At 43.6% G+C, this 16312-nt stretch overlaps 1 protein-coding gene across 6 annotated transcripts in view; it reads left to right on the top strand.

Moving 5' to 3' along the window:
- The window catches only part of usp2 (ubiquitin specific peptidase 2), a 115373-nt gene that overhangs the window by 88027 nt on the left and 11034 nt on the right, over positions 1-16312 (top strand). For all 6 annotated transcript variants that reach the window (XM_033049978.1, XM_033049976.1, XM_033049977.1 and 3 more), the window contains 2 exons: positions 11122-11172; positions 13044-13167. In XM_033049978.1, the coding sequence (XP_032905869.1) occupies positions 11122-11172; positions 13044-13167 (175 nt within the window). The remainder of the gene's footprint in view (positions 1-11121; positions 11173-13043; positions 13168-16312) is intronic.

Here is a 16312-nt window from a genome sequence, read left to right as displayed (position 1 = left end):
GGAGTTCTGGATAGCGGGCAGTGTGGAAGGGTGCCGGCTGCGGGATGAAAGTACGTCCGGCGATAATGTCAGTACCCGGAGGTGATAGTGTGGGAGCCTTTTCATCTTAACTCGTGTTTTCCCCCCATTCCCAGTCACGCCTCCCTAAAGAGACGTGGGGTCGTAGGTGCTTGGGGAAGGCAGGTGAAGTTCACGGACACCTGACCCCAGGTAGAAGCTGTCAGTTGGCGCTGAACACAATTTCTATCCTGGGGAACTATGAAATGCTGGTCGACATTTCAGAAATTCTAAGCACCATTGCATCCATTTTCTGAGGCGGGATGGATTACATTAAAACCTCGTAACCTCGTAGGTTGGTCTTAGTCCCGTTATGCCTGTTTGTTCTCTGGTTCCACTTCCTTGCTACGATATTGTTTTGTTTTTTCCAATTCAAACATGTATCCACTATCTAACCACCCTTTGAAATGGTAGTTATTTCTACATGTCTCCCCCTCCCCCCCTCGAGGTGCTATATCCAGTGCCAGTGCACTGAAGCAAGCGGCTGACTTAACATAATCAATTGCACTTTCCTTATATAATTAACCCGGCCACCTTTGTCTGCGTTGGCTTGTCAATGAAGACAGTGGAAAATCATCCGTCATCCACCTCCAGAAGAGGAGGAGGTGGCAAGTGGGAATTCTGAGAGAAAGTGGCTTTCAGAAATGAAGCCAGTCTGTGCATCTGGTAGATAGATGTATACTTCCCCAATGTGGACTGACGGGATACCTTTATCTGTGTTTAGCTCTTGCTGCTGTTGCTGCAGATCTTGTAGGCAGTAACAAATGATTGAACCTGGTCTGATTTCCTAAGTGATGAGGGGACCTGGATTCTGTTGTCCATGCTCAGCTTAGCGTCACACTGCACCTGCCTCTGGCAGACCTGTGCCAAAAAGAGAGCGCCGCCTGATATGGCAATGATTACTGTGAGAGCAACCTAATAGTTTCTTAGAGCTTGGGACTTTGATTAATTGGTCCCAGGTGACATTTTAGTGATCCAGTGGGGGAAGAAGCAGCTGGAAACAAATCAATACATGTTAGTGTCTGGGCTTGTATTATCTTCCTCGACATTCCTTTTTCCTGACTTTATTTCTGCTCCCTCTCTTTCTCTAGCCCGTGTTCTCTGTAAAGACATATCTCTATCCATCACCCCATGACATTGACTATCAATTCAATCTCCAGTATATGTATGTGGACAATATATTTCGAACTCCCTCTCTGTCCATTTCCTTTTTATTTGCTTCTGATGAATCCATCCATCTGTTGACTTGAAAGGGTCAAGCTGATGTTGTGAGTGAGTGGTGAAGCCCAGTCCAGATTAGCCCATGTCCAATTGCAATGGGCAGCCAGCCAGTGATGCCACTTTTATTACCAAGCTTGTTGCTAATAATTAATGAAAGTCAAGCAGCATTAACAAATTGGGATAGTCTCTATCCATGATCCAAGGTTTGTCCACTATTTTGTGTTACAAGTATTAGAATGAATGCACTTGTAGTTTTTCTCTCTCCATAGACACTGCCTGACCTGCTAAACATTTCCAGCGGAGATAGACACAAAAAGCTGGAGTTGTGGGCCTGTCCCACTTAGGCGATTTTTTTAGGCGACAACCTATGTCACCTGGCGACAGCACCTACGAGAACCTACGACAACCCAAATTATTGCCACTGTCGACTGTAGTCACCTATTTCACAGTTTTGACATACCCCCCCCTTTTCTCGCATCTTACTTCACTCAATTCATTAATCAGATGGCTCTGTAAAAACATTGGGATCATCTCAGCAGCCCTGACCTCACCTTGTAACAGATCCTCACTTGGTCTGATCCACCCCTGCTTCACTCTCTCTGCAACTTAAAACATCCACTGACTTGGCCTCCACAGCCTTCTGTGGCAAAAAAATCCTGTCATAAAGATCTGATATCAGAAATGAAGTATAGTTTCAACAAAAATGTTGGTGGAACTCAGTATGTCAGTCGGGCAGCTTCTGGGGAGGGAATTGGCCCACTGGCTTCCACCAGCACCTTGTGTTTTGCTCAAGATTCCAGCACATGTAGACTCTTGCATCTCCAAACAATGTTAACCCTTTTGTGGAACTTGTATTCTGGTTGTCAAGTTTCTCCACATTCCCCTACACTCAATACAAACTGAGCAATTTCATCAGCAGATCTTATCAGTGGCTGTCAAATCCCGTGATGGTACAGCTGGATTCCTTGGCAGGGTTAGTGTACACATTTCTGAAATATCTCTGATCTGGTGGATGAATTTAGGAGCCTGTGTGTATTCTGCTGGTGTGTGCATTGAATTGGATGCCCTCCTCTTCCTCCTTCATCCTTCTTCACATGCATCCATACTGACCTTAAGTAAAACATGCATTCAAACCATCTGCCCACTGTGTCAGCTTTGAGTGAGTTACAAGTCCCCTGCACTCCTTCAGCTAGCCTACCTGTGAGAAAGCTGCGGCCATGCTGATGTGTCCAACAAGGGATGATGCCTGGCATGATAAAGGTTACTATGAGACCCAAGAGCTTGGAACCTGCAATAATTGGTCACTGGTTACAATGCAGGGTGCCATCTTAGGCCATATGACCCTGCTCTCTGAAGGGACTAACTCTAGTGGGTTTCAGATCTACATATGATTTACACTCTTGGATTTCAGCCTATGGTGATTCTCAGAGTGTAGACAAGTGCACACCTCAATTGTAAACCCAGAATTTAAAAACTGAAGCTTCCAGCTGTGATGAATGGTCTTCAACCTGAAAGACTAACTCTGATTTGCTTTCCACGGATGCTGCTTGACTTGCTGAGTGTTTCCAGCATTTTCGTTTCTACTGCAGGTATAAGCTGACCCACCTTCATCCTCCTCTTCTATATTCGGCACACCAGCAAATCCAATAATAATATGAAGCATCCTCTGAGACTGATAATTTGTGGGGTTGATTAGGTGTGTAAATCTGTACCTTACCCTCTTCTATAAGAAATAGGAAACATAACTGATTCAATGTCCTGACATTACTAGGAGCAAAACCTGAGGCTACTTATGGCTGGTGATCTTGTTCCCAGAGAAACCCAAGGGATGCTTTGTGTGAACAACATACCTCTGCTCACCATACCACACCAGTGTACTCTCCACGCGTGACAACACCTGTGGAGGCATTTGGGTAAATATGTTGTCTGGTTGCTCTTCTTGGAGTCATCCCAATTTAGATCACTGATAACAGAATTAAATATGCCTGGAGCAATGAACTACTAGAGGGTGTTTAAAAAAAATATATAATTTTAAATTTCTTGGCGACTGTCCTTGTAATAACGAAATAGTGCTTGGAGCTCATATCTGGGTTTCGTCAGTTCCCATCAATTCAAAGGAAGCACATTCGTTCCAAAGGCCAACAGCACTGGTCTAGCTTTGCCCTGCGGCAGAGGCACTGTGTCACCACACATTCCCATCCCGGCGGGGGAGTGCCATATCCGGGGAGAGGGTGCTGGGGGCTGCGGTTAACGTAGACAGGTGCTTGATAGTCGACCTGGACATGATGGTCCGAAGGGGCTGTTTCTTTGCTGTTTGATACTTGAGGTGTTATTACAAAGCACCAGATCTCTCCCCTGCAACTCCATTATCGTTGCTAGACAAACATGCTGGAGAGACTCAGCGGGTAAGGCAGCATCTATGGGGCGAAGGAAATAGGCGACGTTTCGAGTCGAAACCCTTCTTGGGGGGGGGGGGGGGACTGATGCTGGAGGAATGCAGTCCTTTGGTGAGGAATCCCTCTAATCTCGTATTCATCCACCTTGACTGTGTGCGTTTCTCTCTATTTGGCTTCAAACCGCGAGCCACATGTAGAATTGGGGACGTTTTTTTAATCAGAGGTCAGACTATCGTTGAGAGAATGGAAATTAATGGCAGAATAATCGGAGTGCACTTGATAAAAGATTAAACGGTCCAGTCCACAGACCAGGGAATAACAGAGCCGTTCCGATGCGCGTCACGTTGGTGTAATGGTGCCAGTCGGAGGCAGCGGTGTCGTGTCAAAGGCTCGGGGACGTCATTGCAGTTGCCTGTCACCTTATCCACGGATCGAAGCTGTGTTTCTACTCTCAGCGGCGCCGCACTCCTCAGACTATCTCGGTGGCTATTTCTGATCTGCTTGGCCTGGTTACCGGCGTGTGCCCCCCCCCCCCGGTGCAGCGGCAGTGGGTAAATCAGCTTCGTCAGTCCGGATCTGAACCGTGTCCTGATCACAAATGCTGGAGAACCACAGCGGGCGAGGCAGCATCTATGGAGCGAAGGAATAGGTGACGTTTCGGGTCGAGACCCTTCTGACACCCGCTGAGTTTCTCCAGCATTTTTTGTCTACCTTCGATTTTTCCAGCATCTGCAGTTATTTCTTAAACGTGTATGATCACAGCTCCCGTGGGTCCGCCTGGGCCCTGCCGCGCCCCCACAGTTGACACAAGCTTCTGGTCTCGCTGGGCTGCTGCGGGGAGAGACAAGCCAGTGGTTTACCATAATCAATGTGATGGTTCTGTTTAACAGTCAAGTCGCCATGGGAGCTTGTAACTGAAGCAGAAGCTGACCTCAGTCAAATATCAACGCGCTTTTCCTCTAAATTGTTCCTGCTACATATGACTTACCAGTATGCATTTAAGTAGTTAACAAAATACATATTTTTGTCTCATCATGAATGATATGGCTACCACGGGCAAGAGTTGCAGTGAATAGCAGAGATGCAATGTAAGGGAAGCTAATGAACACTCAAGATTGAGGGAAACTGGTTAGGGTGGGAGGAGAGTGTTTCAGGGAAAGTTTATTTTCAGCTGTTATCAGGCCAACTAAATGTTCCTCTCATCAGCTAGAATGTGGCCTTGAACTCCCATTTATCTAATTGGAGACGATAGACTATCTTTACCGGACTTTATCATGCATTAAATGCTTTACCCTTTATCTGTGCACTTGATAGTAATCATGTCTTATGGATAGCAGGCAAACAAAAAGCTTTTCACTGTAGCTCGGTACACATGACAATTATAAACTAAACCAAGATGTACAAAGAATAAATACCAGCAGAGGCAGGAATGGATATTTACAAAAGAGTTTCATGACCAGGAAAAACGACACTTTATAAAGGTGGCAAATTTAGGATAATCCCTTCTTGTGCAGCGTAAAGAACAATAACAAGGGCATCACACATTGGCATCAGAGGGAGAGACCTTTCCGGGATGAGCAAAGTAAAAAGGGACAGCAGGAAATCTGATGGTGTAGGTTACCTGGATAGTAACCTAGAGACAGTGGGGAGCTAGAGTGATCAGCAGGACCATTTGTTCAAAGAGCAATGGGTCGAAGGAAACAGCGCAGCAATTGCTGTTAATATTCAACAGATCAGGCAGCATCTGTGGGAAGAGAAACAAAGTTAAAGAATCCTTCGATTGAACTTGAAAAGTGAGTTTTAGGAAAAGTTTGCTTTAACTTGCTGAGAGGTGGGGAGCGAACAGAGACAATGTTGTGAAAGTGGGGACAAGGTGGTCAATTGCTTCAATGTTGTCCGGTTAATAGGTGAAAGGGCAAACAAACAAAAGGACACACTGGAACCTTGAGATGTAGGGTAGAGTCCCTGGAGATCTAAAAGAAAAGGGAATGCTGGAAATACTCGTATTGATAAATCAGCTGAAAAGGGGTGTCTATTAGAGGCTAGATGTAGAACCCTGATGTTGGAGAAAAAATGGGTACACCATTTGACATATGATCTGAAGGCCAACACAAAGCATACTCTGTACTGGAACTCTGGTTCTGTAGCTGCCCTGTGAATATTGGCTCTCTGACTCTCAGTCAGCAGTGTCAGACTTTATTTTATGCTGTGGAGTGGGTTTTAAACCTAAGTTTCAACTCAGAAGACTATATGCTTGTTATGACTTGCTTTATTGTATGTTCATATAGTCAGTGGCTCTTCTAGTAATAGGCTACATGAATAGCCCTATATATTTGAGTATAAAGGACACTTCAATGTGAAGTGTTTGAGGGAAGTCTGTTATTGTGTCGGTGAACGTCATAGTGAAGTTTTAACCTGTGATAAACTACGTCGGATGGCTTTCCATTACATGCTAAAGACTCCTCAATGTGCGGAGAAGCCGGATTGTGTGAAAAGTAAAGAATTTCAGCAGGTGGTCTCACACAGTCCATGAATGCTGGGCAGAGGTTCCAATAACCAGTTGCAAGATAACCACATGCCAGAAACAGATTTTGGGGCAAACCAATCGAACAGTTAACTGGAAAAGTTCAGTTATATCCCCCATTATGTACCTTCCAAGCTCAAATTGATCCACAAGGTTTAGAATGCAAGGTCTATCATTGGTTTATTAACTATATTGTAAAACAAGGAAATTGATACTTTTTTTAGTTTTTATTTCCAATGGAAATACATGTAAGTATTATTTGGTTTGGATAAAAGGTAATTGACCTGAATCAGTCTGAAGCAGGGTCCCAATCCGAAACGTTACCTATCCATGTTCTTCAGGGATGCTGCCTGGCCCACTGAGTTAGTCCAACACTTTGTTTCTCCTTTTGGCTTGAAACATTAACTATATCCTCTCCCCATAGATAGATGTGATCGGCCGTGCATCTCCACCCTTTTTCATTTTTAATGTAGATTTCCAGGATCCACGCTGTGTTGTAAACAAAATGGAATTGACTTCTTGTTGGGTCATTTATTCCAAATCATTTCACTGCTGGTGACTGACTATCTATCAGCAGTAGTAGTTTGCTTCCCTTGCTACAGATATCCAGACAGTTCTGGTTTGACATGACACCATTATATCTGATTTTGCAGGGTAGTTGCCCAGCTGTTCACATGGTGCTCTGTGGCCAGAGGCAAAGATCAGGGTTTACCCCAATGAAGGCACATAGATAAGCTTAAACTGATATGGCACAGATAATGGATCACATCAATCAAGTCACATGGATCAGCTTCAACTGATATCCTTGTCACAGAGGTAGTTATGTTTCTGTCATAAACTCCATGTCCCAGGTTAGTGAAAATCTCAGCTGAACCTTCATAGTCCTGACTGGTTCACAAATGAACAAGTACCCATAGTATGTAGGAAGGCACTGCAGATGTTGGTTTATACCGAGGATAGACACAAAATGCTGGAGCATCTCTGGAGAAAAGGAATAGGTGACATTTCTGGTTGGAATGCCTACTTTGAAGGGAGTTCTTTCTGTAACACCCTCTCTCACTTTCTCCCTCTGTGATTCCTACTGTTCTCTGGCTCCACGACCACGTTTTAACCCCGACCCATTAACCACAGCCATGAGTCTGAAGAAGGGTTCCAACCTGAAACTCCGTCTATTCCTTTTCTCCAGAGATGCTGCCTGACCTGCTGAGTTACTCCAGCATTTTGTGTCTAAATAACATAAGTGTTTACATTGTCAACTCGTGCTCGAAACCAACCTGCTGACTCGGGATCCATCGGGCTTGGATCAGGAATGGGCTAGTTTGAACTGAGACCAAGTTAATTGGGTTTGGAACAGGACATACCTGGAGTGGGAGCAGTGTTGTTGAAGCCATGGTTCAGATGGGATTTAGTTGGCCAGAGTCCTTGCAACTGATCTCCAAGCAAACGTTTCCTATTGTATTTTCTGTGTGTGGGGGAGAATTGGGCTTGGTCACCATGTTCACATTGTCAAGCAATATTTCAGAACCTTTTGTTCAGAGAATGGTCAATACGCCAGGCAATTTATACAGTTTATTTTACTCTGGAGAGGGCACGGGGAATTGCAGGGTTACTCCCCGGGTAGTTTAGTAACAGAAGGATTAGTATTTCCTAGATAGGGTTTTGTTAATGGAATTAAATAGCAGCATGGAAAGTCATGACATGGAATTATAGTGTAGGGAAGCAGAAATAATCATCCCCATTCATAGAACAAATGTAAAAGGAATTTCAAAATCCAGGACAAGGGGTCACAGCTTAAGGATAAGGGGGAAATCCTTTAAAACCGAGATGAGAAAAACTTTTTTCACACAGAGAATGGTGAATCTCTGGAACTCTCTGCCACAGAGGGTAGTTGAGGCCAGTTCATTGGCTATATTTAAGAGGGAGTTAGATGTGGCCCTTGTGGCTAAGGGGATCAGAGGGTATGGAGAGAAGGCAGGTACGGGATACTGAATTGGATGATCAGCCATGATCATATTGAATGGCGGTGCAGGCTCGAAGGGCCGAATGGCCTACTCCTGCACCTAATTTCTATGTTTCTAAAATCTGTTTGGTCCTTTGTTCCCAGTCCATTGATCCCCATTCCTAGAATTACTGATTATATCTCGTGATTTTTCAAAAATTTAAAGTCAGCATTGATAAACCAGCTCGGAGCCTTGGTAACTTGATTGGTCAGAATGAATGGTGCAAGGTTAAATTCACAACTTGCAGATTGTCACTTGTTCAAATCACGCGTGGCACTTCAGTAAACGGACTCTACTGACGGGTGGATCATCTAGCACAGCTCACTCTTTCTTCATAGTCACAGTCAGATTTATTCGTCACATGCACAGTGAAATAAACTTGCCTCTTAATCTGGGGGTCATGGGCCCTTGTCCCACTCCAGAGTTTGGAACAGTCTTGTTAACGAACAAATATTAATGGATGTTTGTTGATTCTCAAAGCACATAAAATAGCAACAAAATGTCATTATAGGACTTCAAAAGTAATTTGTATGATCCGTCTGATGAAGGTCTCGCCCCGAAACGTCGTCTATTCCTTTTCTTCAGAGAAGCTGCCTGACCCGCTGAGTTACTTCACCATTTGGGGTGAATCCGCATCTGCAGTTCCTTCATGCACATGATTTGTGTGGGTATTTCTCCCAGACTGGATCAGTGGTCTCACTGTCTTGTACTTGGATGCTTGTTCTTTGTGGGCAGTCCCTCAGGTTTGAGGATGACTTGCCTCTACTTTGCTACAGTGGTTTCTGAAGTGGTTAATGTGACCAGTGCAGAAACTGCAGATTCTTCCACACACAAGGCGGGAGATATCTGTAAGGGAGCCCGGGAAGGCAAGGGTTGTGTGTGCTCTCAATGTAGGGCCATGCTGACTCTGAATTCCATCCCCAAAGCTCCTTCTCCACTTTGAACAGTTAGGGGCCGAAAATCCATAGGAGTCAGTGGGGATATCATATTCTTTCAAGCAAGTTTTGAGCACATCCTTGAATCTTTTGCTCTGACAATGTGGTCATCCCTTCCAAATAGAATTTCGGCCCGAAACGTTGCCTATTTCCTTCGCTCCGTAGATGCTGCCGCACCCGCTGAGTTTCTCCAGCACTTTTGTCTACCTTCCAAATGGAGATTGGGTTTGTTTCATGTGCCTGGTGTTGGCCATATATGACATGACCTGCCCAAAGTCACTGACCAAGTGCAACGTGAGCCTCAAGGTATAGGTTGACCTGGAATAGGACATTGAGGTTGGTCTGCTTATCATACCGCATGGTGGTATTTTCAAATATTTTGAGGTCCCAGCTTTAGGGAGTCCAGGTCACAGAAACGTAGAGGACAGGGATGGGTGTGTGGTGTGGGTTTACACACGAGTCATAAGGTCATAAATGATAGGAGTAGAATTATGTCATTTGGCCCATCAAGTCTACTCCGCCATTCAATCATGACTGGTCTATCTCTCCCTCCTATCGATTGCAAAATATGCCAAGGACACTATGGTGGGCCTTGTTTCTACTGATCCATGTGAGCCACTAACTAACTTGTTTATATCAAGATTCTTCACTGAATGTGGGCAGCAGCTGTGGGAACTGGGTAGTGTGATTATGGCTAGATTTTGGACAGCGTGCAAAGACAAGCTTTACACTGTTCCTCGACACACGTGACTCCAATACCTAACACCTAGCTGCCATTTGCAGATCATTATAGTGACTGCCAGAGCTTGGTTGTCATGCTTAATCCAGCCTTGGTAAAGATGGATTAAACATGATCTACCCCCCAATGCTCAAACTACAATCAATTAAAACAAAAAAACATTCACAGTACATAGTTGAATGCTTTTTGGATGAATCCCCCACACATGAGATGAATTGTAATATTTCCTAAGTCATTTTTTCTTGTTTGGAAACATCTGGTAAGAATAGTTTATTGATAAAATTATTTTTGTTTGTAATTAACTTCAATGACATTCCTGATGATGATGTGAATTGTTTACGGCCTAGCAATTGATGGCATTGTTTTATGTTACTGCCATTCTAAGGCTCCTTTCTTTTGTTGCATATAATAATTACCAGATGGAGAAGATGTAGGTTATTTTAGAAGTTGTCACAACTTGAAGGAATGAGTTGGGGAAAGAAGTTGTGGAGGAATTAATTTACTTCCTGGAATGTGGAAGACTGAGGGATAATCTTACAGGGGTATATATAATCACGAGGGCATGGATCGGGTGCATGCACACGGTATTTTTCCCAGAGTAGGGGCATGAAGAACTTGAGGCATCGATTAAGGTGAGAGAGGAAAGATTTAATAGGAATCTGGAGGGGGGGGGGGGGCAACTTTTTCACACAGAGGGTGAAATACATATGGAACGAGATGCCAAAGGATGAGGTTGAGGCAAGCACAATGACATGACTTCAAAGACATTTGGACATTGATGGTTGCTTAGTCGAGATGAATCCTGCCACTCATGCGTTGTACCAACCCCCTTCTCACCAGGGAACTCATACCCCAGAGATTGGTGGGACCTGTTGCAACCCATGAAGAATCTGTACATGTGGTACTTGTATCCCAGGGAGAATTGGTAATCAAGAGCTTAGGTGAGGGAAAGAGGGAACTTTTGATTAAAAACTAAACGTTCAGCTTCATGTCGGGTTAATAAGTATCCATGTCAGAACATGTTTAATTGGCTTTCTTTTGTTATGTGCAAGGATGTGAGAACATTGAGTGCTGGGATTACTGGCATTACTGTTTACGCCAACTGTGCTTAAGGTGTTTGTTCCACCCTTATGTTTTTCCCCTACTAATTAATTCAAAGCCCAATTGGACTCCCATCTGTGAGACTATTATTTGTCGGAAGATTAAAAATCTTCAATTTAATCTTTTTTTCCCGATTTTTGTTTTACAGAATTCTAAAACCAACCAGGGGCTTGTGGGACTTCGGAATCTGGGCAACACTGTAAGTTTTATTTTCAGTTGGAAAAAGATTAACTTGATTCTGGATAATCCCCAGAAGTTGGCACTCATTTAGGAATGTGTTTTGCAGTTATTTTAATTGATTTGAAGGGGAGCTCAGTTGGGGTGCAGTATAAAGGCTAATTCTTGGAAAGTCCAAGCCATTCTTGGAGAATTGGCAGCATTAGAGTGACTCTTTCACTGCAATAACTTTTAGTTAAGTGACTATAATGACGGCATTCACTGGACACTGAGCAGCATGGTGGCGCAGCGGTAGAGTTGCTGCCTCACAGCGCCAGAGATGTGGGTTTGATCCTGATTATGGGTGCTCAGTAATATGTTTATCATCTGACCCTTAATGCCCCTGTCCCACTTAGGAAACCTGAACGGAAACCTCTGGAGACTTTGCACCCCACCCAAGGTTTCCGTGCGGTTCCCGGAGGTTTTTGTCAGTCTCCCTACCTGTTTCCACTACCTGCAACCTCCGGCAACCACCTGCAACCTCCGGGAACCGCACGGAAACCTTGGGTGGGGCGCAAAGTCTCCAGAGGTTTCCGTTCAGGTTTCCTAAGTGGGACAGGGGCGTTAGGGTGATGAATTTGGTTGTAAAGGGCTGGAATGGAAGACACCTTGGAATATTTGTGTGGGCATTGGGTATTAATTCACCAGTGTTATCAATGGCACAAGGTGAGACGGTAGAAGTTCAAGACAGTTTGTGAACCAAACCCAAAACAGCCCTTGTTGATTAAACACTGGCTCACTGTTTCCATGTTGTGGAAATGGTGGCACAGGATTTACAAGCCCCACCTGAACCCAAGACACCTGCTTTTGTCTCTGTTGTATAAACGAGCTGAAGTTGCTCATTCAAACTATGTTTAAACACAGCTCTTCAAAGCAAATCCTCGGCTCAAGCTTGCAGGTGGGGGATTAGTGAACTGTTATGAAGGAAAATAACTTGGGACAAAACTGCCGCTGCCTCTTGAGGTGGTGAAGGGGGCTGAGGTGGTGACGGGGGCTGAGGTGGTGAAGGGGGCTGAGGTAGTCTTGCTTTAATTATCCTTTATCATATTTGATGACAACGAATCTCATGCCTGATATGAATTGAATCCTTAGAGTTTTTCTTTGGCCTTGGCAGGCTCAATCCTGACAGATGTAAGTATTCTGATGAAGCTCAGAGTTGGGGCTGCGGTCTCCATTCACTGGGTCTGTTTGGGATTCAAACCCAAGATGTTCTGATAGGGACAGGGCTTCTGTTGCAGTCAAAGGCTGGTGTCATAGTTTAGGAAGTCATATTTATGCATTGATGACCAGAAGAAGGAGGAAAACAGGAAGACAGGGGACACAATAGTGTGTAGGAAGGAACTGCAGATGCTGGTTTAAACCAACAGTAGACACAAAATTCTGGAGTAACTCAGCGGGACAGACAGGATCTTTGGAAAGAAGAAATGTGTGACGTTTTGGGTCGAGACCCTTCTTCAGTTTGACCTAGTATCCCTGGAATTGTTATTTTAGATTTATCTCTCTTGTTCCATCTCTTGAATATTTTTATCACCTAGTTACTATGGCCCATCTTTTGTTTCTGTTGCTGTTTAGAGTTAAGCAAGTCATTGATATCTGTGTATGAAGGAACTGCAGATGCTAGTTTAAACCAAAGAGAGACAAAAAATGCTGGAGTAAGTCAGCGGGACAGGCAGCATCTCTGTAGAGACGCTTCTTCAGACTGTGGCTCCTCAGTGCAAAGTTGTCCTGCCCTTGGGATCCATAGCAGCGTCTTAGTTATTGTTTGCAGAATAACTCTGAGTCATTCTACCTTTTATTGCCTCTGATGTATGTGGTCATTAACATTCCTTTTTTCCATCTCCACTTTTGCTGCAGTGCTTCATGAACTCCATCTTGCAATGCCTGAGCAACACCCGGGAACTGCGAGACTATTGTATTCAGAACAACTACCGGCGAGAGCTCAACAACCGGAGTCGCACCAACACAGCGCTCATGGAAGGTAAGCACTCCTGCTAAACCTCCTATTAGAGTAATGAGACTGCACTGAAACCTCTTCTTCTCATGTCAGAGATGCCACCTGATCCCCATTGTGCATTTTCAGCAGGTTCTGTTTATATCCCCTAATTACAATAAAGTAGCAATGTTACAAAATTTTGAGATTTTAAAAATCAAGTCTGCAATTTATCCCATCAGATAAAGCATAAAAATAAGTTTAATTTGACACCTAATTCACTTTCATATCTCAAGTATTTAAAAAGTTATGGCCATTTTCATACTCGGAAATGAGCATCTTGTTCCCTATTGATTTTCTATGGACATAACAAAAAAGCTGTGATCGTGAACAGTCAAAAGCCCATAACTTTCTTAAAAATTAAGAGAACTGAATGAAATTTTCAGTTATCATAGATTGAAGCATTCTGAAACAAATATAAAATAATCTTACTTGGATGACCTGAAATTAAAGCATATAATTAGTTAGTTACCTAATTGTAGCTAATTTCAGACTTCAATTACTAGATCTAAACATCTATCCATTTCTTAATAAATGATTAACATTTTTAAATAGCCTAAATGTCCAAATAATATTCACAAATAATTCACAATAAAACATGATTTTTAAATCTCATTTACATTAATTTATAGGCCAAATGGAAGGAATTTAGTGTTCAATTGCTGTAAATAAAGGCCCATTTTAAATCAGCTTTCCAGTGGGTCCCTGTGGAACGCGCTGGTTTAGAACGTTCACATTGCGGTAGATTTGTGCCACCAAATGCCCAGAAAAATATTGCGGGATATAATGGGCCCAAAATGAGCTACTCGCAATATTAAACTTTGTATAAAGGGATCTTAAGAAGCCCTTTTTAATGTAAAAATATGCAGCCTACCTTCAGTTGACTGCTTTATGAGACCCTGCGGTTGCTGGTGGTCGCGGGGTTAGAGATTGATTTTTAAACTACTATAACTATTATACGAGGCCTTTAAAACTAATAATAGCTTTTGCGACGGGGTCTTCCAGCGATTTTTCGTTAATAATTAACTAGGCTGAACATCTTCGATTTGAACAGCCTAGAGAAAATCGCGTTTTAAACCCGCCCCCCTCTAAACGGCGCCAAAATCGCGCACACCCGCAGCGACAGATTTTCAGCGACGCTTCAGGTAGGCTTTTCATCATACCTAAATAAAGTGTTGCAAAATGTGTAGCAATTCCATTCCCAGCACCCAAGGTTTCTTGAATACTGCACCCAGATTTTTACCATCACAACTGCTGCCTATTGATCATACATCAGCATTAGTGTCGACGTTGGAGGTACCTCGGGAAATATATTTGCTTCCAAAATTTCAATGGTTTTACTGCCAAGCACTTTACACATGTAAACCATCCAGCAATGTGCGGCAAAAATAAATCAGCTGCATATCACCAAGAGTTCCAACGTGATTTGCATCACAGGCCTTGCAAAAGTGACAGCTGACACTCAATCTCAGGCGTTTCATAAATGCACTAAATTTCAAAGGTCCCTGGTGGTGCAGTGCACATGTTGTGTGTCATCGCTCATCAGCTTCCATTTCCAGACTGTTGTAGTGGCAGTTTTGTACTGAGACAAAAGGAACTGACAAACGAAGGGAACTATTAAATAGTTTTACAGAATTAATATTTTGGGCTCATCTTGCTTTTGATCTGCCTAGAATGGTTCTGTTTGCTTCCCTCTACATCCTCTCTTGTAAAATCAGTGTTTGTAGGTTTGATTTCCTCCTGAATGAGGTAAAGTACCAGGAAACATCCCATCAGCAATCTGTCCAAAAATCGCTTTTCTCTTGGCAGGAGTTTTAGTTTTGATTCTTTTTTTTTTTGTCTTTTGAAATTAATGGGGATTGTTCACCTTGGAGTAGAGAAGGTTATTGAGTGACTCACATTTAAGAGATGCTCTCACAGTGTTAGAGTTGCATAGCATGGAAACAGGTCCTTCAATGCGCTGACTATCAAGCACCCAGTTACACCAATCCTACACTAAGCCTATTAATGCTCCATACCTTCCCTCCAACTCTCCGGGCCTCTGCCACTCATCTGTACAATAGGGACAATTTACTTTGGCCATTTAAATGACCAATCTTCATGTCTTCAGGATATGGGGTTGGGAACTGGAGCATGTAGTCAACAGGAAGAACGAGCAAACCACACACTGATGGCAATGGAAATCAGGATTTAACATGGATCATTGAAACTGAGGCAACATTACAACCAACAGGATCACTGTGCACTCCAGAGAAATAAGGAGAAACACTTTCCAAGGCAGAAGAGTCAATAAAAAGAGGGAACAAATTGAAGTCAAAGCAAAGGGACTGCAGGCACCATCATGGCTCATTTGTTCAAACACCAAATTACATTGAAATACCCAGCCTGAAAGAATGTTTGAGGCAGAATAGGAGAATTGAAAGATACATTTTTTGGGGGCTCTAAGGAAAAAGTAGAATAGTGAAGCTATTGGAAAGTTTTGTGCCATGTATAATGGTGCCAGCACAACGTGGCTCTCAACATCAGTAAGACCAAGGATCTGATTGTGGACTTTGTTAAGGAAAGGATGAGGACCCACAATCCTGTTCACATCAATGGGACGATGGTGGAGAGGGTCAATAACTTCAAATTCCTGGGCCGCATATTTCCAGTGATCATTCCTGGACCCAGCACACTGATGCAATTATAAATAAGGCACATCAGCGACTCTACTTCCTGAGAAGATTACGGAGATTCGGCATGTCGAAGAGGATTCTCCAAAACTGCTACAGGTGCACGGTAGAGAGCATTCTGACTGGTTGCATCGTGGCCTGGTACGGCAACTTGAACGTCCAGAAGTGAAAAATATGACAAAAAGTTGTGACCACTGCCCAGTCCATCACCGGCTTTGACCTCCCCACCGTCGAAGGGATCTATCGGAGTGGCTGCCTCAAAAAGGCAGCCAAAATCATCAAGGACCCACACCATCCTGGCCACACACTCCACTCCGCTCACCATTGCCATCAGGAAGAACGTGCAGGAGCCTGAAAACTGTAATGTCCAGGTTCAGGAACAGCTTCTTCCCTACAGCCATCAGGCTATTAAACGCAACAATGAATAAGCTCTGAGCTCTGAACTGCAAAAGACTATATTA

This window comes from Amblyraja radiata, chromosome 33 (genome assembly GCF_010909765.2).
Source record: "Amblyraja radiata isolate CabotCenter1 chromosome 33, sAmbRad1.1.pri, whole genome shotgun sequence".
Taxonomy (NCBI): Eukaryota; Metazoa; Chordata; class Chondrichthyes; order Rajiformes; family Rajidae; genus Amblyraja; species Amblyraja radiata.
The sequence above is the reverse complement of the archived record's forward strand: the minus strand, read 5'-3'. Positions and strand labels throughout refer to the sequence as shown.